At 43.7% G+C, this 25158-nt stretch overlaps 1 protein-coding gene across 1 annotated transcript in view; it reads left to right on the forward strand.

Annotated features, from left to right (window-relative positions):
- Nucleotides 1-25158, forward strand: part of MYO3B (myosin IIIB) — a 1488954-nt gene that overhangs the window by 769926 nt on the left and 693870 nt on the right. Inside the window, exon 17 of the mRNA XM_086956107.1 lies at nt 4674-4751. Coding sequence (XP_086812233.1) covers nt 4674-4751 — 78 coding nt within the window. The remainder of the gene's footprint in view (nt 1-4673; nt 4752-25158) is intronic.

Here is a 25158-nt window from a genome sequence, read left to right on the forward strand (position 1 = left end):
GTCAAAACAGTATCAAATGACGCAAAAAGTGGAGGTAACCATGAGAAGCAGATCCTATTTTCCTACACTTTTAGTAGTGATTGGGAGACTGTAGCCACTATGGATAAAAGTTATCCCTAATAACATGAGTGTGTGTTATGATATGACCTATGCCGTAAAAGCTTGCGTTACTTATGGGGCCAAGCTAAGTACTTATCAAAGAGGGTAACGTCAAAATGACAGTTAAGGAGCTTAGCGCCATATGCCGGTAGCCCAATACCGGTCGGTAACTGCCGAAATTACCGAATTTCGGCCGTTACCGACCGGTATTTAGGGTTTGAGATGTAGGAGGCAGGTTTAAGGATTCGGTAATTACCGATTCCTTAAGGAATTGGTAAAATACTGATTCCTTATTTTAAGGAATCGGTAATTACCGAATCCAAAAAGCTATGTAGGAGGCACTCAAGTGAGTGTCTTTTTGCATTCAGGATTCGTTATTCACCACCAACTACAAGTTGGTGCTAAATATCGAAAACCTTTAAAAAAGCAATTTTGTACTTTTTTAAAAGTGCCATGTGGCAGACATACATGCCCTTAGGGCATGTATGTGTGCCACATGTGCACACATGCACGATTCAGGGGTGCAACAGGGTGTCAATATGACACCCAGCCACCCTTGAATATGTGCCCCCTATTACCGATTCGGTATTTACTCAATCGGTAATAGTGAATGGCTTCCTATTCATTCCTATGGGCCTCTAGGCACATAGGAATGAATGGGAATTACCAAATCTGTAATCAGTAATATTTACCGAATTGTTTCCTACATACCATTTACCGATTCTGAAATACCGAATTGGTAAAATTCGGTATTTTAAATCGGTAAATGTAGATTACCTACATATAGCCCTTAATCAGTTGAATCGCTATGATAGATGTGGCTGAAGAGTCATCAAGAGGTTAATATGGCAGGGGTAGTCAATCTTCTTATTTTGTGTCCTATATCACATATTATTTTTTGCCAGACAAATTTAGCTACAAGTAAGCAGTGATGAGGCTCACTATTTCAATTTCAATTGACAGACAATCATACATGGTACGCTAGAGTCAGTAGTGCCATTCCGCATCTTTGTTTAGCCCATGTCAAACTGTGTCAAAGCCAGTGCTTAATTTATAAACCAATAAGTTCCGAAGCTCTCAACAGGCGACCACTGCAGCTTGCACCACATGTGCCGTTGCCAGTGATAGCAGCAACACAACTACTAACCATCACACTCCTATTAGTGTGACAATTCAGACTATTCCAAGCCCTGAAAGCTATGAGAATGGCTTGGGTGGCATATAGTAGTCATTTTTGATGAGCTCCATGTTAGTGGGACTCATCAGTTCTAAGTCAGAAGACTGGGTAGACCTTGCCAAAAGAGAGGACTTGTCTTCAGAACAACACTTGGGTGGCACTGTAGAGCATTCTTCTATTATTACTGGAACTGTATTCATCAAGTTCGGCAGGCCTCTCTTTTAACTGTCTTGGAGTATCACCCTGAATCAAGACACTGACAAGGAACCATCCACTGATCACCTTGAACTGCCTTATCAGGTCAGAGAGGGTGGGAGTGCACTCAAGGACGGGATCTAAGTAGCACTGAGGGGCACAGAGGGACACCGTATACATAGATTCAGTAATACAAATACTATACCCAATATACTATATTATATATAATGTACTATAATGTACTATATATGTCATATATAGTGTACTATACAATACCCATTCTGAAAAAGCAGTCGCTGGATCCAGTCTTCCCCGACAACTTCAGACCCATCTCCAACATCCACCTCTTAGCCAAAGTTCTGGAGAAATGTGTGCAACAACAGCTAAGTCAACACATCAACAACTTTCACCTGCTCGATGACTTCCAATCCGGATTTAGACCAGGGCACAGCACCAAAACCACCATGCTCCACATCGTGGATGATGCCCTCCAAGCCCTTGATCAAGGCAAAACTTGTCTCCTCATCCTCCTGGACCTATCCTCGGCCTTCGACATGGTCAACCATGAAAAACTACTCGAATGCCTCAAACTCAGGATGGGAATGGATGGCACTGTTCTAGAATGCTTTAGGTCCTCCCTCCAAAACCGGTCACAGAGATTCCTAATCAACGGCCACCTATCGTCACCATCCCCGGTCACGGTTGGAGTCCTTCAAGGATCAACCCTGTCCGGGCCGGAGTTGGAACCAAAACTGGCCCTGGCAAAGTGCTCAGCTGGCCCCCCAGAGGTTTGGGGCCTCACCCTTTTCAATCTTTAACTAGAACCGCTTGAGGAACCACATCAATTTGATGGCCAAAACAGCCAGGTTCCACCTGAGCTACCTTAGGAAATTGAAACCCTTCCTCGATGCTCCTGACTTAAAAATGGCAGTCCAAGCACTTGTCATCTCTAGACTGGAATATGGCTGCTTTACCCTCTCAGGTTTACCCAAGATCTCCCTGGCACCTGTTAAAGCCTGCCTCAATGCGGCCACCAGACTACTTACTGGCACAAGGAAATACAATCATATTTCCCCACACCTGAAAGCTCTCAACTGGCTTCCCTGGAGGCAAGAACACAGCTCAAACTAGCATGCATCACGCACAAAGCTTCATACACTAACTCCCCTGCATACCTGGCACAGAAACTTGTGATCTCCGGAGGAATCAGAAACTCCCGATCGGCCAGAGACCTTGTACTCCAACCTGCACACTTTTGGAAAAAAATTAATTACAATCGGGCCTACACTGAGGCTGCTCCAAGAATATGGCACTCTCTACCACCTATGCCAAAACCTTTCTTATGGGTAAATTTCTCTTTTAAACTGTGCCTCAACCACCACCATGGTCCTGATCTATGGCCGTCCATTACCTCCCCACGGACTACCTAGTCACCCCGTCTGAAACTTGGGGCCTTATCTGGAACATTTGTAAACGTAATCTGTAAATATGTTATCTCGTCTTGAATACTTGGTTATGTACACTGTAAGTACGTGCCTTTCTTTCCCTTATGTATCCTGCTCCCCGCCCCCCCTACTACTCGATCTGTTACTGGTTGATTCAAAGCCTGTCTGTATATTGCTACGTTCCCCTGTAAAACGCTCTGATACTCTAACGGGTCAAGTTTGCGCTCTATAAAACACATAAATAAATAAATAAATACTATAACTTTATGTGTGCACATTGAGAGGGAGAAAGACGCCCTAGTTTTCTACAAAACATATCTTCATGATTTCGCATGACTGGAATAGTTTGAAACATAAGTCATTCATCCTTTAAACATTTAGGGACTAAATTTCAGTGCTTGATGACATCATAGTTTACACCAGTATCCTACTTAACCCCCATTATGGTATCCAGTGGTGTCTGTAATGGGAATTACAAGTCCCTTCATAAGTAGAAAATTTGAATTTTTCACTCAAGGTCTCCAGCAGGCAGGCGTAACTTCAGGTGGGTGTTTGGGGTATTACCCCCCCCCCTAATAAATGTATTTTATGATGAATAGTGGGGACAGGTGCTTTCAGTCAGCTATGGTGAGGTGTTTGTTGGATTTCACCTGGTATTTTTGTTCGCACACTGACAAAAACACACACACACACTTATCTTTGTTTTTGAAAGTCCCAAAAAATATTGCTTATTTTACTAAATATTGTCTTTCTCTCACTTAGTACTCATACCAGTCCGCATTCCCCTCCCTTTCGACTGCCCCTTAAAGCCTTCTCTTGGGCCGTACATGTCATATAATGCTTGCCTGCGTGATTATCTGAGAGTTTGAAGCTCACACCCCACAATCTTACTGACCAAGCCACGCCCTGGCAGCAGATGAAAGCAGCCAAAATCTCCGGGTGACGCTCCAGGGTGTATGAGGTATTACCAACGGAATTGGGCTTCGTATTCCAGATTTCCCTGGTGATTATTCGTTTCTCACTGAAATTTAGGGACCCACTTGTAATCCCTGGTAACTTGACTTCCCACCTCCTCCCCCAGTGGACGAAGTCGCTGCGTTCATTACGGGTGCGAATTGAAGTGAGTCCTGTAGAAAGGCAAACTAGGGTATGTCATTCATTACAAGTTTTCTAAAAATCATGGATAACACATTCGTTTAATACAGTTATGGTTAGAAATAGGAACTAAAAAGCTCTGCTTCGGCCAGTCATGGGCAAGCACTGCAACCATAAAGCAACCATTGTAAATTAAAAACAAAATGCTTATATTTTCGATGCCTAAAAAAGTAAGGTAATGAAAGTAGCGATACAAGGAAATGTAAGAGAATTTTAATGATGCGGTGTAACCACAATGCTCTTAAACGTCAGTTTGTCGGTGAGTATCATAAATATATATATTCAGGGTTGTGATTTGTGAGACGTGAGCCTCGGAAAGTCCCAGTGTAATAAGCACTAGACGGACTCCCTTACAGACACCAGTAACGAACCGTGTTTGCATTTGTTTTATGATGTTGGTCTCATAACAACTTGACAGTTTTCTCCTGACAAAACTGCATATGCATCAAGAAAACCTAATCAGGAAGTGTTTTGAGATTCGCATGAAAAATTAATTTATGATGAAATATTGATATCGTTTGCATCTTATGATTGACTGTCATTGAGTAAAAAAGTTATTAATTAAACGTTTTAACACCAATCACATTTCATCCCTTTGCCAGATTGACACCATGGAGATGATGCGACATCCAGAAGAAACGACTAACATGAAGCGACAAACCGTGGCTTCTTATTTCAGGGTACGTAAAGTTTCTGTACTACATATTGCGCAGAGCTGGTGCAACCCAGTACAATCTAGTGCTGTACACGTGGATCTTTAAAATGCTAAGTAAATGGGCGTTATGTTTTTATGCTTCATGCAAGATCCTGTGCAAAACCTTATGAAAAGTGGGCTCTGGTGTCTTAGGCAATTATTTTTCTTCATTATTATACATGCTTTGTTTTATATCAACTTAGCAGACAGTGCTTAATTTGTAATAAAATATGTGCCAGGGCCCTCATTAGGAGGCCACTGCAGCTTTACTCACCCACTGCCCCGCCACCGCTGCCAAGGACAATAGCTACGGAGCTACTAACCATAACACTCCTACGGGAGTGATTATTCAGACTATGCCATGCGCCCAAAGCTAAAAGAATGGTTTGGGCTGTGGGAATTAGTCGTTTTTAATATAGAATGAATTAGTAAAGAGCAGCTCATCTTTAAATTAAACAGACAGCACCACCATGTCGCAGAGTGTCGTAAGTGTTGGTGTTCACAATTGAGTGCCTGTGCCAGTACCGGAAACCACTGGCTCAAATTAAGCCCTGAATAGAGAGCCCTGTGAAATCATGCAGTGACGGCAGTTGCCTATGGAACGCTACTTTGGCGACCTACCAACTGCATTAGGCATAGAAAGAGAAACTTTGCTATATAGAATTGAGCAGCCATAATGTAAACAGGCGAAGTGAACGTTCTGTCACTGTGTATTTTCAATGCTGAAGCCTGTGCTCCTGACAGTGGAAGTTGCACATGTCAGCAGCACACATTAGGGGCATCAGTAGGGCTCCGTGGACTGTACATGTGCGATGGGCTCTTTTCATTTAAGTCCCTTTCACACATTTGCAATCCATAGGTATGCTGCACATGCCCTGAGCAGTGCAGCATGTCTGAGGATGCGGGCCTCCTCGGGCACTGGCAAGCTTTTCTCACTGTTGCCCCAAGTCCTAACAGTAGACAGGATCGAACAGAGGTTAAAATGGCCAACCCTTGCTCTAGCCTGACTTCTGATAGGGTGGTAAGGCCGTATTTGTGTAGGAGTCTGGTAGTAGCAAAATGCAGAAGCCCAATGACTCCTGTGCCAACAAGTAGGTTTTCAGATCTTAGCAAGTCCAGAGAATCTAATACCACAAAGCAGCCTTGGATGACCTTTTTTTTTTTTTTTTTTTTTTCAGTTTAATAAAGTTTTTATTTTGTTTAAGAAAAATAGTACAGCATAATATAACAACATGACAAAGAACAGAACCAATATGAGATAATCACGAAAGATAAGTGGAGATGAAAAAAGGTTCAGATAAATTATGAAATGGAAGAAAATAGTAGAGAGAAAGAAAGATAAGAAAAGAAAGGAGAAAAAAGAGGAAGAGAGATAAAAAGGAAGGAAAGGTTAGGGAGGGGGAGGAGAGGATAAGAAGGTAGAGAAAGGTAGCCAGATAAGATCAGATTTAATTTTTAAGGCGACAGAAGAAGAAGAAGCAATTGCAATTCTGTGCTCATCACATACAAAATTCCACCATGTATGCACAGACAATTTAGAGTTATCCTTCCAGCAAGATAAAATTACTTTGAAAGCAGTTGCAATGAGAAGATCAAACAATTTAGCGTTATACGAATGTAAGTCCAAAACATCAGATAGGGAACCTAAAAAAACATGCAACAATGAAAATGGTTCAGAGAAATGAAAAATACGCATGCAATATTTCCAAACTGAGTTCCAAAAAGTAAGAACTGGTGGGCAATCAAATAAGAGGTGTTTGAGTGTGCCTGGGTGAGAGGAAGAGGACCAACAAAGGGGTGAGGAGGAAGGGGAGAATTTTGTTATGCTTACGGGGGTAATAAGAGCTCTATGGTAAAGAAAAAAAAGTGACTGAGTAATACGGGCCGAAATTGAAGTCTTAAACAGTTTAGACCATAAGTGATCCCAAACATCAACAGATAACGAGAAAGATAAATCTGTTTCCAAAACAGTTTCAGTAACGGTTTTAGGCCTAAGGCCAACATTATCTAATAACAGTTTATAAATTAGAGCAGCTTTAGGTATTTGTTGAGTAAACATAAGATAAAGAGGAGTGGAAGGAGTAAGGGAAGGAAGGAGATCAAAAGTAGGAAGGGTAGATAGGTGAGACAAAATGGCAGAAGTAATAATGTCAAATTCTTTGCGAAAATGTGCAGGTAAATCAAACTTAGTTTGCATTACATCAAATGGAATAATGGATGAATCGGAAAAAAATTGGTACACAAACATAATATCCTTTTCTTTCCAGTACTTGAAATAGAAATATTTACCCTTGTACTTAAGATATTTGTTATACCATACGCTAGAGGAAAGAAAAGTTTGTAGGGGGGACGAGTCTTTCGAGAATATATTGTGTAGTAGAGTATGTGAGTATTTCAGTACAGGGTGTGTAGTCAAGAACGAACAATTTGACATGGAAAGGGATTGTTGGAAAGTAAAATCCTTTAACAAGGACCTTTCGACAGCAATCCATCTGGGTAGAGGGGTATCATTGAAATCGAACGCCAATGAGAAGGCTTGTTTTAATAAAAAGGCAGAGTGGTACGATTGGAAATCAGGGAAGCGGACCCCACCTTCAGATTTTGGGCGTATAAGTTTATGTAAGGCAATACGAGGTCGTTTATTATTCCACAGAAATTTGGAGCAGATTGAGTTCAACCGATTAAAGTACAATTTAGGGATTTTCACAGGAAGCATGGATACAGTGTATAAAATATGTGGGGAAATCATCATTTTGATGGTATCTAAACGACCCCACCATGAAAGGAAAAGAGGAGACCATAATTGAAGGAGCGATTGAATTTTTTGAGTAAGGGAGGTAAAGGTCAGTTTGAGTGTGTCACGCAGGGTAGAGGAGAACCAAATACCCAGGTATTTGATCTTGGAGGGACACCATGCAAAATCAGTTGATGCAAACATATATTGATAGCAAGATGAGTTGAGGGGTAGGACCTCCGTTTTAGAGAGATTAAGTTTATAACCAGAAACAGAGGAGTATAAGCGGACTTCTTCTAAAAATGGAGGAAGGGAAGAGACAGGGTTAGCCATGTAGACCAGGACATCATCGGCATAGGCCGAAATTTTTGTTTCAATCGATGACTGTTTGAACCCCTGAATTAGGGGGTTAGAGCAGATTTTAATGAGGAAGGGTTCAAGACAAAGAATAAAGAGTAAAGGGGAAAGAGGACAGCCTTGTCTTGTCCCTCTGGATAAGGGGAAAAATTTTGAGAATTGATTATTAACAAAAACACTAGCACGGGGAGCAGAATAAACTAGTTTAACCAAGGAAATGAAGTGGGGACCAAACCCAAACCAATGTAATGCTTTAAACATGAATTTCCAATTAATTCGGTCAAACGCTTTCTCAGCGTCTAGGGATAGGGCAGCTAGAGGGGCTTTGAAACGATTACTGTGGGAAATAATATTGGCAAAAACACGGGCATTGTCAGCTGCAAGTCTACCTTTCACAAAGCCAACTTGATCGGTTGTGATTAGAAGAGGAATAAGGGATTCGAGGCGGGCCGCTAAAATTTTGGCAAAAATTTTACAATCGTAATTAATAAGGGGGATGGGACGATAATTTTTACACAGGGAATGGTCTTTGTCAGGTTTGGGGATTATGATTATTAGGGCGTCCAAAAATGAGCCAGATGCTTTAGCATTTGCAATAAAGGAGTTAAAAAGTTGTAAAAGATGGGGGACAAAAATAGAATGCATGTTGGCGTAAAATTCAATTGGGAGACCATCTGGACCAGGGGCTTTCGCTTTCTTGAGGGAGGTAATTGCCTTGAGAATTTCCTGAGGAGTAATTTCAGATTCTAGTTGATGGAATTCGGTAGGGAGAGATGGGGGAGGAGGAAGGTCTTTGAAGAAGCGGGAGAGATCATCATCATCAGGGTGTGTATCATCAGTATACAGGAGTTTATAATAGTTATGAAAAACCTGTGCAATATCCTCATCTGAGGAAACCGTTGTATTGGTTACCTCATTGAGAATAGAGCCAATTGATTTTCGCTCAGATTTAATTTTGAGATAGTTTGCTAACATTTTCCCCGCTTTATTCTGACCCCATGAAATTTAGATTTAACCTTCAAGAGGGTGTTGCAAGCTTCAACTGTGGCAATTTGATTAAGTTCAGATTTGGCTTTGATAAGTTGGAGGAGAGCGTCAGGATTCTTGGACGAAAAGTAAGAGTGTTCTAGGGTCTTAATGTTGGAAAGTTGGGCGGTGTATTTGTCACGGTTGAGTTTCTTTTTCCTAGATACATAAGAGATTGTGAAACCTCGTAGTGCAGCTTTGAAAGCATCCCAATTATTTGAAACTGACGTGTCTTGAGGTAAATTGAGGGAAAAGTATTCAGAAATGAAACCTTTAACTTTAGACATAAATACAGAATCGGAGAGAAGGAAAGTGTTAAATTTCCAACGATTGAAAGAGGAGGAGGTTTGGGCCAGGTCAAAAGTGGCATATACAGGTGCATGATCCGAAAGAAAAATAGAACCAATTTCAGATTTCTGAATCGCAGGGAGAAGGGATTTGCTGACTAGAATATAATCAATTCTGGACCTGGTGTGGTGAACATTAGAGTAGAATGTATATTCGAGTGAGTTTGGATTACATGTTTTCCACACATCGAAGAGGGGACGGGAGGCAATGGCAGATTGGAAGGATTTATGTGTCTTATCAGGTTGGAATTTGGAGGAAGATAGTCTATCTGAAAAGGGGTCTAACCATTGGTTAAGATCTCCAGCTAAGACAATGTTAGGGCAGTCAATGGAGGAAATGAGGATTTTGATATCAGTCCAAAATTTAGGGTCTGGTCGGACAGGGCCATAAATATTTAGGAGCACCATAGTTTTGTTTTGTATAGTCACTTTTGACATAACCCAACGACCTTCAACATCCGATTGAGAAGATAGAATTTGAACATCCAAACCTTTACGAAATAATATAGCAACACCTCCTTTTTTATCAATAGCAGGAGAAAATACAACTTGACCCACCCATGCCCTCTTAAGTTTCAGCGATTCAACATCTGTACAATGCGTTTCTTGGAGAAAAGCAATCTGAGCATTTAACTTGGATAAATGGGACAATACCTTTTGACATTTAATAGGGTTGCCGAGACCACGAACATTCCACGTTACAAAGTTACACATGATGGAAGGCAAGGGAGGAGGGTAACAACTGGGTCCAATACACTGCAGGTAGGGAACTATGAGGAGAGACAATGGGGACAAACATGTTAGAAATGAGAGTCAAATACAAAATATAAACAAAGGCAATACAAATCGGGTAAATATAGGGAAAGAATAGACGAGGGAGCATCACAGTCAATAGGAAAAGCGAGGAGGAACAATGAAGAGTACTGGAGTTAGCAATAAGAAAGGAAATAAATGACATAAAGAAGAGCACGGAATATAAATCAGCAAGAGATAAACATGAATGGCCTGTGAAAAGAGGAAGAAAAAGAAAGGAAAGAAAAAGAAGGAAATAGATAAGAAACAGATCAAGGCAAAGACGCCAGATCTGAGAAAAAAGAGAATACCTAGAAAGTTGGAGCATGGAGACGCCAACGCGGGCGCCTACCCTACAGAGCGAGGAAAACGCGGGAATATAGATAGGATATAATCAACAAGAAGAAAAGTCGTAGCAAATAATGACAAGAAAGAGACCGGGACAAGGCCACAACAGTCGTCAATACAGAAGAAAAGTGAATGCAGAAAATAGAAAAGAGTTATTTTCAGTCATTAGTGTCCATCGTGGAAGTAGAGACGGTTTGTAGATACTCTCGAAGCTTCTGTGGATCATCAAAGGTACGGGAACGACCATTGTGGGTTATTTTGCAGAGACAAGGATGTAGGATTCCATATTGGATGCTTAGTTCCCTCATACGTGGACGAAGATTGAGGAACTCCTTGCGACGTGCATTCGTAACATTCGATAAATCCTGGGCTATGAAGATGGTGTGGCCCGACCAAATGAGGCGACGTTTTGCTCTTGCAGCTTTGAGAACAGTCATCAATTCAGTGAATTCCAGAAAAAGCAGGATAATACCTCTGGGTTTGGCCGGGTTAGACGTTGGTCGTCCCAAACGATGAGCACGCTGTATGTTTAGAGGGGTAGATTCTGGTTGGAGTTCCAAAAGTTCGTAGAGGAATTTGCGGATGAAGGACACCATATCGCCCTCCCCAAGGGACTCCGGAACACCATAAATACGGAGGTTATTCCGTCTGTTACGGTTTTCAAGGTCTTCTGTGTGAAGTTTCAACTGCTGTATCTCCTTTTCAAGAAGAGGAATTTTTGTAGAGACATCCTGGACGTCACTGACGCGTTGTTCTAGTTGCAGGACTTTGTTTTCCATGACGACCCATCTGTCTTCTATCTGTTTTAGCTTCTCATTAGTTGCCACCATGAAAGGTTGTAGGCCACGAACCTCTTCTAAAATGGAATCCAGCACGGGGTTCTGAGAGGTGCGAATTGGAGATGGAGGGTCATTCTTAGGGCGTTTTGGTTTGGTTCCGGTGACAGACGCTCTCGCATGGCCTGCGTCCTGAGACATGATGCCAACAGAGGGGCAAACTAGGAGGACCGCAGGAATGGAAGCCACACCGCAATAGTAAAAGTTTTGAGACCCTATATGTAGAGGTATAAGAAGTACTGGAAAAAAGAGGTCCTAGAAGAGGTGACAAGTAGCACTGGAGAAGCAATACCTCAAACCTACAAGACAGGCGTCGAGAAGTAGCAAAACTCAATGTTATGCGTAGCCAAAAAACCATCCAGGAATATGGTAGCAAATAAACAGCAGAGCGTCCATGGAATATGGGACCCAAGAGAATTATTTGGTGTTCCACGGAGGATTAATAGCATAAAAAAGGAAGGTTTGGAGCATTGCGCAGAGAGCACCACAAAATGGCCGCCGAGAAGTATTGTTAGTAGGAGTAAAGGTGCTGAGGAGAGCTCTGGCGCCAACAGTCAAGAAAACGCAATGGAAGCATGGTGCGCAGCTCTTGGCACATACCTTGTCATAACATGAGGTGTGGATGCAGCAGACAAGCTGACACGGAGTTAGAGATGCCAGAAAACGGGACGCGAGCGCGGCGGCACAAAATGGCGGCCGCCCGCGTCCCGTAGTGAGTAAAAAAGAAGCAGCGGTAAAAATATGTTAAAGCGGCAATTACGGGCGTCGCTGCTGCTCGCAATACACGGGGACCATGTTCCGCCGTGCAGGAAAGGCTTTTGCCGGTCTCCGTGTGCAGGGAAAACACCAGAAAAACAGTCGGGATTCCCGCGTCGTCACGGAGCTCACGAAGGCAGCGCCATCACACGCCGGCGCGTAAGCCACGCCCCCTTGGATGACCTTTTAAAAATGAAAGTTTTCCTAGAAATATGTTTCCACAGATTTTGCATTAGCATCTGTTCTAAAAAACATAACTTTTTTTGAGTATTGGGCTTAATGGTGCTGGAATAGTTTTTAGAGTAGGAGTGCTGTCATCAATGCGACACCACTGAAGTCATAAGATTTGTCAAAAAGCCAAACCTCACACAAAGAACAAGCGTAGCAAATGCATTCAGTAGCAGGTTGGTAATGATGTAGTATTTAGTGGGTGGTGCATTTTTTTAACACACTGTCACAAATATATTACTTTTGCGGCAGCACACTGTCATTTACAGACAGCACCTTTTCCATTCACATGGCCATTACAATTGCACAGACATACAGATTTACTGATAAAACTATACAGCGCATTAGCAATAATGTATAGAAATCGGGTTTCAGCAAATATTTTATTTGTGCATCACAAAGTGTACGGATTTGTTTCGATCATATTAAACTTTTGTTTGTCACACTTCAGAATTACAATAAATCATGCTTCATTTATGCTTTCCCATCTGCGTATACGTTTTGATATATTTTTATAGTTCATTTACATGAATTACATTTTTGGGGTGTGTTAACGTTAGACCTGCCATCCAGGTGGTCTTCCCCGAGACTTTGCCTCCATGTTTTGCTTATTCTTTTTCTTCACCTTAGCACTCCGAGCACTATATCGCTGCTAACCAGTGCTAAAGTGCATGCTTTTCTCCTTTAAACATGATGAGATTGGTGTATACCTCATTGGCATATTTGTTGTGTTGGTAAGTCTCTTTTAAATTGGTGTACCATTTTTCCCAGGGCCTGTACTTCAAATTCTATCAGTGGGCTGCAGTACAGATTGTGCCACCCACAGAAGTAGCCTTTCAAACCTGTCGCAGGCATGTCAGTGCAGTGCCTGTGTGTGCAGGTTCCTGCCACTTCGACTTGGAATTTAAAACTACTTACCGAGCCTTAAACTTCCCTTTTATTACATATGTCACCCCTGAGATAGGCCCTAAGTAACACTAAAGGCAGGGTGGTATGTAAGTAAAAGGTAGGAAATTAACTTTGATGTTTTGCATGTCATGATAGTGACAAACAGACTATTTCGTTTTTCACTTCTGTGAGGTTTATTCCTCTCGTAGGCTAGTATTGGAAATTTCTTCATACAATTTGAGCTGTAATTCCTGATCAGATTGACATATTTGATTTTTCCAAAGTAATTTTTCCTCACATCCCATTTTCTATGCAATGTCTCTGGTCCTGCCTAGCAATATGGAATTCAAGCTGGCCAATCTGGAGGCACACACAGTGGCCCAGCTGAAATAGTTCTGCCAGGAGAGAGGGTGTTCTATAATCGTAGTGCCAAGAAAGCAGAGCTTCAAAAAGCCTTAAGAGCATGGGTAGCAGCCCAACTAGAAGGAGATATGGATGAGGAGGAGGGATCTGTGTCTGAGGAAGGGTCAGGGCGGGACCTGACAGAGGGTCTTGTTATGCAGCCTACAGAGGGGGGAGCAATTTACTCTCAGGACTTGCACTCCACTCTAGACCAGACAGCAGTATTTACTCAAATAGCCTGTCCCCAGAGGAGCTTGCAGACAGGAGGGTGGAGAGGAAACTCAAATAGAGCGTGCCAAGACTGAGAGGAAGCAAATCCTGGCTAAATTGCAGAAAGAGCAAGCTCTAGAAGAGAAGAGGCTAGCCATGGAGGAAAGGAAGGTGGTCCAGGAGCTTAGCCTCAGAGAGCTGCATATCACAGCCCTCCAAGTGGGGTCCAGCAACAACAATATTGTGTGGCTTTGAAAGTGAACAAGGTCCCAGAAGAGTTGGGGGGGGGGGGGGCGGTAATCTTTGGCAGTACATGGCCAGGGTGGGGAGGGAGGTATTCCTTTCACTAGAGGTGGGGGACCAGACCAACAACACTGCCATGAAGGCCATTTTATTCAATAAGTTTGGGTTGGTCACTGAGAACTACAGACAACAGTACAGGGACAGTCACAAATGCTCTACACAATCATGTGTAGATTTTTTGGACTATGTTGGTAAGGCACTGAAGTGCTTGGTGAGGACAAGCAAAGTTAATGATTGTGAAGGCTTTTACAACTTGTTTTTAAAGGAGCACATTCTTGACATTTGTTTTTCAAAGCTGTGCCAACACTTGGTTGATAGCAAGCTTAGTGACTCAAAGAAGCTTGCTGAGCAGGCGGACCTCTGGGTCAGCACCAGAGTGTCTAGAAAGTTATGTGGGGGGGCTCCGAAATGGGTGGTCAGGGTTCCCACCAGAGGAAGGCAGGGAGAGGAAAAGAAGGAGTTCTCTACAGGCCCCCAAAACTACTCACAGGGGAAAGTATCTGGTTCACATTCCCAATCTGGTCACCAGATGAAAACGTACCCTGACAAGTCAGCAGTCCAGAACTCCCAATTGTTATGAGTGTGGTCACTACAAGGTGATTGTAACTGTCCAAAAAAAGCACCGCCTCTCACTGGAGGAAAGATTCCGGGGATGGCTAGTATAGTGTTGGGGGAGGAGTTTGTCTCAGTTAAGAGGGGGAGTTTAGTGGGGTTACATTAGTGTCCCTGGGTGACAGTGAGATGGTTCCTAAAATCTGTGTGCCCTCAAATACTACAAAATATAGGCAATGGGTCACCATCAATGGGTGAGAGGTGGAGGCTCTGAGGGATACAGGAGCCAATATGACAATGGTAAGGAGTCGGCTGGATTTCCCAGACAAGCTAATTCTCCATGTTGTGCTGGCTATCAACAGAGAGGGTCACTATCCTGTAGCCCTTGTTTCATTTGGGTGGGGAGGGGGTTCCAGGTCTTCTGAAAGTTAAGGCGGGTCCTGTCATATCTGTGGAATATTTGTTAGTTAAACACTTTGAGCACACTAGCTGTAAGGAACTGGAGCTCAAGGCTCATGTGGAGATGTTTGGTTTACCTGACTGGATCTATGCTACAATACTGTCCATGGCTGCCTAGGATGGGAGTCAAAAAGGGCTGGAGACTGGAACAATGGCCAGGCCAGCTGCTAAGAAGGGGAGAGGAAGAGGGTGTGGGACACCAGACCTGAATGTACCTCCAGTGAGATGGATGGGACACATGTGGTGGCTACCCTGGAGTCTCCTGAGAAAGACATTGCTTCCCATGGTGACCTGCCTGAGTTTGCTAGACGACATGTGGAAGCAGGCCCCACCAGAGAGGAGTTCTGTAGGGCACAATGGGAGTGCTGAACCCTTGTGGGCATTAGGCAACAGGCTGAAGCCCAAGCAGCAGGTGATGCCTCTGGTAGTCACCACATTTACTGGAAGAATAATCTCCTTTACAGCAAGCCTAAGGCTCCTGAACATAAGACATCAATGGTCCTGGTGGTCTCCCAATGCTACAGGGCCTTTCTACTGGAGCTGGCTCATGAGATTCCCCTGGCAGGACACCTAGACAAGACAAGACCGTTCCGATGCATGTCTCTCACCTCTATTGGCCTGAGATTAAGAATTCATCAGGTGCGTTCTGTGGGACTTGTGTGACCTGCTAGGCCAGGTGGAAGACAGGGCAGAGGCATATAGTCCCCCTTCATTCCTTGCCTTCCATTAGCACCCCCTTTGAGATGGTGAGCATTGACAATGTAGGGCCTATTCCTAAACTGCATCAGACAACAGATTCATCCTGTTTCTGGTGGATTTGTGGCTCATGCCACTAGGTACACAGAGGAAATCTCTCTGAGGACCGGCAGTGACAAAGGCCCTGATGGAGATTTTTAATAGCGTGGTTTCACCAAACTATTATATGTGTATATGCAGTCAATGTGGAAGGAGTGTGAGGTAATGTACACGTTCATGGGGTGTCTTTCCGGGCACAGGTTGTTAAGTGCTGAGAGCTACAGCAAGAATAAACAAAGAACGCTTGACAAAGTTTGTTGTTTCATATGTTTTTAGTCTTCAAAATATATTCATTCCATATATTTGTTTATGTTTCTTCAAATGCATATGTTGAAGTATTTCATCATATATCATAATGGTTATCACATTTAGACTTTTCCCTATACATTTCGGCACTTGGCCTTTGTCCGGGTAATATCTAAAACAAACAGATGTGATTGCTTTTAATTATTGGGATTTCCCACTTCATATATCACCACCACCAATAGGTTATGTGATCTGTTGATTGAAATATCCTGAGTGATATTAAGAATACTAGGCTGAGCTGCAAGATAATATAAAAAGTGCTTCGTAAAAGACGTGGTATACTAAAAGACATGTGCCTCTCGAACGCAAAAATGATAGTATGGTAAGGTGTACTACAAGAAAACGCGGTTTACAGAAGACATGTGAAAAACAAAAGATAACAGAAAGTGCTAAGAGATTGTGGATTAGCAACGTGATGTCGGAATTTGAACAATTCTGTCAACATGACTGATAGTTTTAATGTGCAACTATATCGTGGTTTAAAAGTGGTTTAAAAGTGGATACATAACTATTCAGAGCTGTTTTTGGTGTCAAAGTTAAACATTTGTGTTCGTATTCGCATGCTGGGGTCCTCACGTTACGCGCTTACCAGTCTGTGATAGCGTGCCTATGAAACCGATGCGGCTGACCTGTTCATTTGAGTCTGCCGTTTGAACTGAATCAACGTGTGACATCAAGGCGTGCTTTAATACGGAAGTTACGTTACGCGTGGCTTGTGCTCCATTAAGTTATGTGGTTCAAAAAAACGCCTCCATTTGACGAATGTGACTGATAGTGAAACCGTGTGGTGACGAATACGGTAGATGTGATTTCAGTGCACATTAAGCAATGCAAACAATGTGAACGGTCTAAGGTAGTAAAAATAAAACATAAGAATAATGTGTGTCATACTGATGATTTAATCATGATGGTAGAAACAAATAGATGTATGAATAAATGAGATTATGCAGGTATTACACTACACCTAAAAACAACCTTCATAACTGAAAAGCAAAGTTCATTAATGACGGGATCATAGTAGTTGGCAAATCATAATGTTGAAAATATGCCCCATCTTGATGGCTCGCACTCTGATAAGGGTACCTGATGGTGATCATCAAAGCTAACATGACAATTCTACTCTCTTATTCATCCCATTAGGCTTCAGGGTATTCAGATGGTAAATCCAGAAATGTTCTCTCATTAGTAGCTTTCTTTTATTGTCCTTTCCTTCCATTCTATCTATTGTCTCCAATATACAAGCTTTGATTTGGCTTACATGATGTTGTGCCTCGATAAAATGAGAAGCTACTACCGACTACGGGGACTTAGTTCTTATGTTGCTTTTATGCTTATTTAGGCATGTCGTTAGTTTGCGTTCCGTTTAACCGCTATGATGTATGATGGAATACTTTAACATATGCATTTGAAGAAACATAGAAATATATGGAATTAGTTGCTCCCGATCTGGCTACCCAGCTCCTTCTTTCGGCTGCTTAAGTCTCTGATAACGACGTTTATTTGGGGAGCGGGGCGATGCAGAGTGGCGCTCGCCACGCTTTCTCGCCCGAAAGATGAGGGGGGACTGGCGGTGCCAGATTTTGAGCTTTATTATCTAGCAGCCCAACTGCAGATCTTCACGCAGGAGGTAGCGAGAGTATATCGGGGCCCGGAGGACGACAGCTTGCGGGGAACACCCAGACACGTCCTAGCGTATATTACCCTTCAGCAGCGGCTGGACAATCGGGATTTGTCGCTAGAACAGCGCACGTACCGACAATGCTGGAACAGAGTGCAGAGGAGGGCGGGGGTTCGGCGCCCATATGCACCGGAGATCCCTCTGGGCATGCTCACGGCCTTGCCACATGGCGGCGACTGGTCGCAGCTTCAGGGGTGGGAGGAGGCGGGAGTACAGGTGGCCGGGGACCTCTACGAAAATGGCGCGCTACTCCCGTTCCAGGAGTTAATGGACCGCTTTGGTATCCCGAGAGGGGGATTTTTGCTTCATGCGGCAGTGACCAGAGCAATGCAGGCCCACTGGGGTGCTGGACTTGAGGAACCTGAGACGGCGGCGGCGTGCCAGTACACTATGATGGCGGCGGGCACGGTCAAGGCGGTAACGTGCCTATACAACCGAATGGTTAGAGAGACCGCTCCCCCTCTCACAACCCTAAAAGCCAAGTGGGAGGCGGACCTGGGTAAGAAAATACCTGATACAACGTGGGCACAGCTTATCCGTAGGGCTCGCAACAGCACGAGAAACGCTCGATTCCAACTAATCCACTATTACATATTACACAGGGCGTACATGACCCCGGGAAGGATCAGGCGGTATTTCGGTGCGGTAACAGCGACCTGTCCCCGGTGCCCAGAGGAAGGGGCGGAATTAGTGCATATGCTATGGGCGTGCCCGGCCCTACGGGGTTACTGGCAGGAAATAGGGGAGGTGTTGAATGAGGTGACAGATAGGGCCATAGACTATGGACCGGCGGAATGCCTCTTGCACTGGTTTCCCCATACCCCCAAGACCAAACTCACGAGCAAGTTCATCGATATGGGGTTGATGGTGGCTAAGAGGGAGATCACTAGGAACTGGAAGGCGAAGGTGGGACCAACTCCACGGAGGTGGCGGCAGGAATTTCTAAAATGGGCGGCGGCTGACAGCACACATAGGTACCAGCTTGCGCGCAGGACCCCTAGCCCAACTGCGGCAGACACTGCGACCTCGTGGGAACTGATGGTTCAAGCACTCAGGGATAGCGAGGCTAACGAGGAGGAGGAGGCCCCCGAAGAAGATAGGGTGGGGGAGGCTAGCTGAGCGCCCAGGAGCAGCAGTTATGCAGGGGGGCTATTGCCAGTACTCCAGGAATATCCGCTAGAGAAGCCTTAGATGGGTGGTGGTGGGTGGGATGGGGCAAGGGGGGGGGGAGTTCTAGGATTAGCGCAGGGGGTGGGAGTTGGGGGTATTTGCGCACAGTTGGGTAGGACTATAAAAGTAGGCATGCACAAGATCCGAATGACAGCCACTCCTCTATCTCGAACGTCAGGCATGGAAGAGCAGAGACATCATCGCCGCCCAACCTCCGGGCTGTGGGCATAACGGCTGTGTACTGTCCGACAAACCACATTGTATAACTGCTCGCTCTTATGACGCTGTTTCTATATGTAAAGGCCTGTACAGGTATGCTTACAATAAAAATTATTTAAAAAAAAAATAAAAAATAGAAATATATGGAATTAATATATTTTGAAGACTAAAAACATATAGAATAACACACTTTGTCAAGCATTCTTTGTTTATTCTTGCTGTAGCTCTAAGCACCCAACAACCTGTGCCCGGAAAGACTCATAGGCGTGGGGTTGCAACCATATTCATATAGAAGCACTCTCCCGAGCAGGACACGATTTTCTGGAGCACGGTGTACTAACATAACCAACTAAAAAATCTACGCTATGCACGATCTCACACCATTTTGGGTAATGTACACGTTCTCCACCCCTTACCATCAACAAACCAGTGGGATTGTTGAAAGGTTCAGCAAGACTATGAAAGTTATGATCAGAAGCCTACTTCGGACCTTGAGCAAAAAGTGGGATAGCCTCTTGCGATGTCTATTGTTCGCTTACAGAGAGGGGCCACAGAGAAGAGTGAGTTTCAGCTCCTTTGAATTGTCATATGGGCACCCAGTCAGAGGAGCTCTGAGTCTGGTGAAAGAACGGTGGGAGCAAGGTCCCAGGAAGGTACGCCGGGATGGTGTGAGTTACAGCCTGGGATTCAGAAGCCAGATGAGTAAGTTATGGAAGTAACCTTCCAGTAACTTTTAAGCCAGCCAGGAAGTCATGGAGGAGTATTTGAAACAAAAAACAAAAACATCTGGCTATCTACGCTGTGTTTTTTATTATCAATCACTTTTAAGCATTAATATTAACAAATACCATGTGTAGTTATGCGGAAATTCCATGCTAACTTTAAAATGATTGGGGCATTCTCACAAATGAGTGGAAATAGATTGTTTTCCATTATCTCCAAGTAAACACTATTTTAGAGTAATTAGAGAATGACTCAGGCTACACCGGTTCTACACAGTTGTTAGACCTTCTGTGCATATACAGCATGTATTGTTGTGATGTGCAAGGTGATTTGATAATGTGGGCTGATAATTCCCCAGTTAGTGTGTAGCTCCATCCTCCTAAATGGGCAATATATTCAGTTGGTTTGCACATTTACCCTTCATGGGCAAAATATAAACCATTGGGGACTGTGTCATGTCTTGTGCACTAACTGCACTTCCGGATTTGCTTTTCACTGTGTGTCATGGTATGCCATGTACACATTGAACTCCACAAATTGTGCTTTGCACAGAATGTCAGTGCCAATTTGTGGACAATCTGCTTCATTGTGCGCTGTAGACATTGTGTCCTGGGCAAGACATGCAAATTGGCTGAAAGACGTGTGGTGTGTATGCATGTCCAGTGGCCTGACATTTGTATAATATATCTCCTAGCATGTCTTTTGTAGTTGGTTTGGTCCACGCTTGTGCCCGGAAGCCAGTCTTTTGAACAGAGTGTTTCTCAACTATACCAGTCGTTTTGCACAGTGTAGGTGAGTTCTGTTTTTGCACAGCCATTTTTCCTTTCTGTCTTTTCATGCCATTCACTTCGCACACTTCGATTGAGGCATCAGATAAATAGAAACAAACAGCACAGACAAAGCAAAATCAACTTATGAATAAGTAAAACTAAAAAGCACAGGCAATGCCAATAGGTCTCGCCTATGCAAGAGCTGTTGGCTTTGGCAATGGGTTTTAGCCTTTTTGTACACAAGCATGGCTGCTGTTCAGCATGGCTAAATATTTGTGTTATAGTGGAGAGTAGCATGGAGTGGAGTAGAGTGGTATAGAGTAGTGTGGAGTGCTGTAGAGAGGCATAGAGTGTCATAAAGTGGACTGTTGTAAAGTGGACTGGCGAAGAGTAGAGTGGAGTAGAGTTAAGTAGATTGAAGTGGAGTTGAGTGAAGTGGAGTGGTTTAGAGTGGAGTGATGTAGAGTGGCGTAGACTTGCGTAGACTGGAGGGGTGTAAAGTGCAGGGGCATAGAGTGGACGGGCATAGAGTGGAGTTGATGGACATGGAGTGTCATGGCACATGACAGAAACACTCGAAATGTGGTATTAATCCTAGGCTGCTAGCGCCTCTTGGTGGAAATTACACACGTAAATTAGTTTAAGCCACTATATGAAATGGTGCTGAAAGGTGTGGAGAACCACTAAACTCTACAAACTTTGAGTCTCCACTCAATATACAAATTGCTTCACTCCCCAGCACACATCAGATTTACACAAAAGGTTTCCCTATTATGGTTGAAAAACAGTTCGATGTATTATAAACAAACAGGTAAAAAATCAACAATTCCATCCGGTTATTCGTTGTTTTATTTTCTTGTTTCTGTCTTTCTAGTAGTCAAAACAGCCACAGCCAACACGTGTTTCGTCGCTTTTTGGGGGTCTTGTTCCCGCGACTTCCTCAAGGCTGTATAAAAGTAAACATACAAAGTGCCTATATATTCAATGCGCTATGATTTTTTTAACAAGCACTACATAGTGCATACTCAAAACCAATAAGGTAATTGGTCAGCACAAGGAGTAGAGTGCTGTAGAGTGGAGGGGCGTGAATTGGCGTAGGAGGGAGTGGTGTAAAGTTTTGCAGAGAGTTGTAAAGTGACATAAATTGGAATAGAGTGGCATATAGTGGAGTGGAATAACATAGAATGGCTTAGAGTGGCGTTACAGAGAGTGGAATAGGGTGTCAAAGAGTGGAGTGATGTACAGTGGAGATGCATAACAGAGTGGAGTAAAGTTTTGTAGAGTGGAGTAAAGTGCTATAGAGTGCAGTAGAGTGGTGTGGATTGCTGCAGAGTGGAATAGAGTGGAAGGGCATAGCTTAGAGTGCAGTAAAGTGTCTTAGAGTGGAGTGGCATATAGTGGAGTAAAGCGGTGTAGATTGGAGTGGCATAGACTGTCGTAGAGTGTTGTAGAGTGGAGGGGTGTGGAGTGGAGTGTCGTAGGGTGTAGTGTCAAACAGTAGCTTGTCATAGAGTGGAGTAGAATATCGCGGAGGGGGGAGGAGTCAATATCTTCAGTATGCAAAAGTGGCTGCAGTAGCAAGGGAGATATGGTCGACGTTTCCTGAGGAACCTCAGATAGCTGCCACCCTTCAGGCCATTGTGAGTCTTGCTGGAGGCAGTTGACTGGTCTCTGGTATCTCATATTTATCGAGCATTAAGGGCAGATCTCGCTGCGCACCCGCTTCCGATCCAGTCTCAATGGGATGAAGTGCTGGGGATGCCCCTTACAGATTCTGAATGGAAGAGGGTACACGAAGGAGTAAAACACATTAGTTCCAATTCCAGATTTGAACTTATCCAATTTAATGTTGTACATCAAACCTATTTCAACCCGCGAGTGCTTCATAAAATATATCCAGACCGTTCCTCCTGTTGTCCCAGATGTGGTTGTGATGATGCCTCATTTTTGCATATTTTATGGGAGTGCTTGAGACTGCACTTTTTTGTGACTCCATACTAGAGAGATTGCAACAAGTTACAGGATGGTCACTAGCCCACTCTATTAAGGAGATACTGTTGGGTTTACTCCCCTGTCCTAAGGGGATGAAGCTTACTCGTAGATTTCTCCAACTGGGCTAGTGCTGGCCAAAAGACGGATAGCGATCCACTGGATGGGTTCCCAACCCCCTAAGGTGAAAATTTGGGCCAAAGATTTTAGGGAATGGGCGACAGAGGAGTGGATCCGTATGAAGAGAGTTAGGAGGGATGACAAGTTGGAAGAAGATGCTAGGACCTGGTACGCTTTGATTTTGGAGGTCCCCTTAGAAATAGCCTGTGACGTGCAGAGATCAGTGGAAACACAAGTAGTCCGCGCTGAGGATGATACAGAGGCGTAGTGTTCAGACACTCCTGTGTTGAGCGCTGAATAATTACACTGTTGTATTGAGAGTTTGGGTGAAGTGAGTTATGGCATGGCCAGAGATTCTCTTTGTACGTGACCAGGGTGGGAGGGGGTGTTTTTTTTTATAAGATTGTGTTTTTGTGATTTGTTTGTGGGGGAATCTAAACCTGTTACGTGCATTGTGAAGAATGGGGATGCAGATGCTTACAGGTTGTATGCTCTCCTAGGTCAGGAGATATTATTTCATCCTACATATTTTTCCATTACAATCTTAGCTATATGTCAACAATGTTTATAATATATTTTACTGTTATTTTATGAGATTGATCTGAGCTGAGAGATTGATGTATCTGTACTGAATTTCTGAAACCGGAAGGGTTGAACCCTAAATTAAAAAAAAACAGTTTAAAAAAAAAAGATTGTCATAGAGTGAAGAGTGAAAGAGTTGAGGATTGTAGAGTGTCCTAAACTGAAGAAGCGAAGAGTGTCGTAGAGTGTTGCAGAGTGGAGTGGCATAGAGTGGACTAAAGTGTTGTAGAGTGAATCAGAATGGAATAGAGTAGAGAGTCATAGAGTGGAGTGCCGTATAGTGAAGTGTCGTAGAGTGGAGTACTGTGGCCTAGAGATAAGTGGCATAGAATGTCATTGAGTGTAGTGGAATAAAGTGTAATAGAGAGTCGTAGAGTGGAGAGGCACCGAGTGAAGTGGTGTGGAGTGGAATAGAGTAGAGCAGTGCATCATTGAGTGTTGTGGAGTGTCATAGAGTGGAGGGGCGTAGAGTGGCATAGCACAGAGTGGAGTAAAGTGTAGAAGAGTAATAGAATGGAATGACGTGGAGTGGCATAGCGTAGAGTGAAGTAAAGTGTCATAAAGTGGAGTAGTATAGCGTGGTGTGGCATTTAGTGGAGTAAAGTGACAAAGAGTGTCGTAGAGTGGAGTGTCGTAAAGTGCCATTGAGTGGAGTGTTGTAGAATGGAGTGGCTAGAGTGAAATGGCCTAGAGTGAAGTGTTGTAGAGTGTTGTAACATGTAGTAGAGCTTTGTAGAGGTAGAGTGGGGTGGTCGTAGAGTGTTGCAGAGTGGAGTGGCACAGAGTGGATTAGAGTGTTGTAGAGTGGACTAGAATGGCATGATAGTAGAGTATCATAGAACGGAGTATCATGAAGTGGAGTGTCATAGAGTGGAGTACAGTGGCCTAGAGTGAAGTGGAATAGAGTGGTGCAGAATTTTATAGAATGGCATAAAGCGGAGTGGCATAAACTGGAATAGAGTGGAGGGGCATGGAGTGTCGTAGAGTAGAATGTTCTAGAGTGGAGTATCGTATAGTGGAGTGGCATAGAGGGGAGTGACATAAAGTGGAGTAGCATAGTGTTTTGTAGATTAAATTGGCATAGAGTGGCGTAGAGTGGAGTAGAGTAGGGTGGTGTAGTGTGGAGTGGAGTAATGTGGAGTGGAGTGGCATAGAGTAGATTAGCGCAGAATGGAGTAGCGTAGAGTAAAGGGGAATAGAGTGTCGTAGTGTGACTTCCAAATGCATAAAACCTTACTTATGTGTGAGTGAATGAACAAACAACATGTTGCTAAAGAAAGAACGTCCAAGGGATAAATTAATTAAAGCAGGGGCGTCCAATGTTGAGCCACAATAATACCAATGCAGATTGGTATAATATCTACCTGCGATAAACTTGCATACAAAAAAATATAAACACAAAACATTACCACATTAGTGATTTACTTATAAGGTGCCCTCTACAAAATTAAGGGTCTGATTACAATGACGGTGAGATCGCCACCTAGAGACATTCTGTTGGTGGCGGTCTCACTGCCATCAAAACCATCATATCCACCCGCAATGTTTCAATGGCGGGCAGGTGGATGGCCGTTGGAAAGCCCGACAGCCACGCATCTGATAGGCTCAGGGAGCCCGTCAGTGCGTCAGAGGCAGCCATAATCCCAACAATGGCCATAGGGATTATGATGTCCTTCCCTGCCAGCCGTTTCATGGTGGTTTCACGCCATGAAAAGGCTGGCGGAAAGGGGCATTGGGAGCCAGTAGTGGGACCCCCTTCTTTCCTGGCCCTTAGCTTTAGGTGCCTGCCATGTAGAGCAGGGA

This window comes from Lissotriton vulgaris, chromosome 2_1 (genome assembly GCF_964263255.1).
Source record: "Lissotriton vulgaris chromosome 2_1, aLisVul1.2, whole genome shotgun sequence".
NCBI classification, from domain to species: Eukaryota; Metazoa; Chordata; class Amphibia; order Caudata; family Salamandridae; genus Lissotriton; species Lissotriton vulgaris.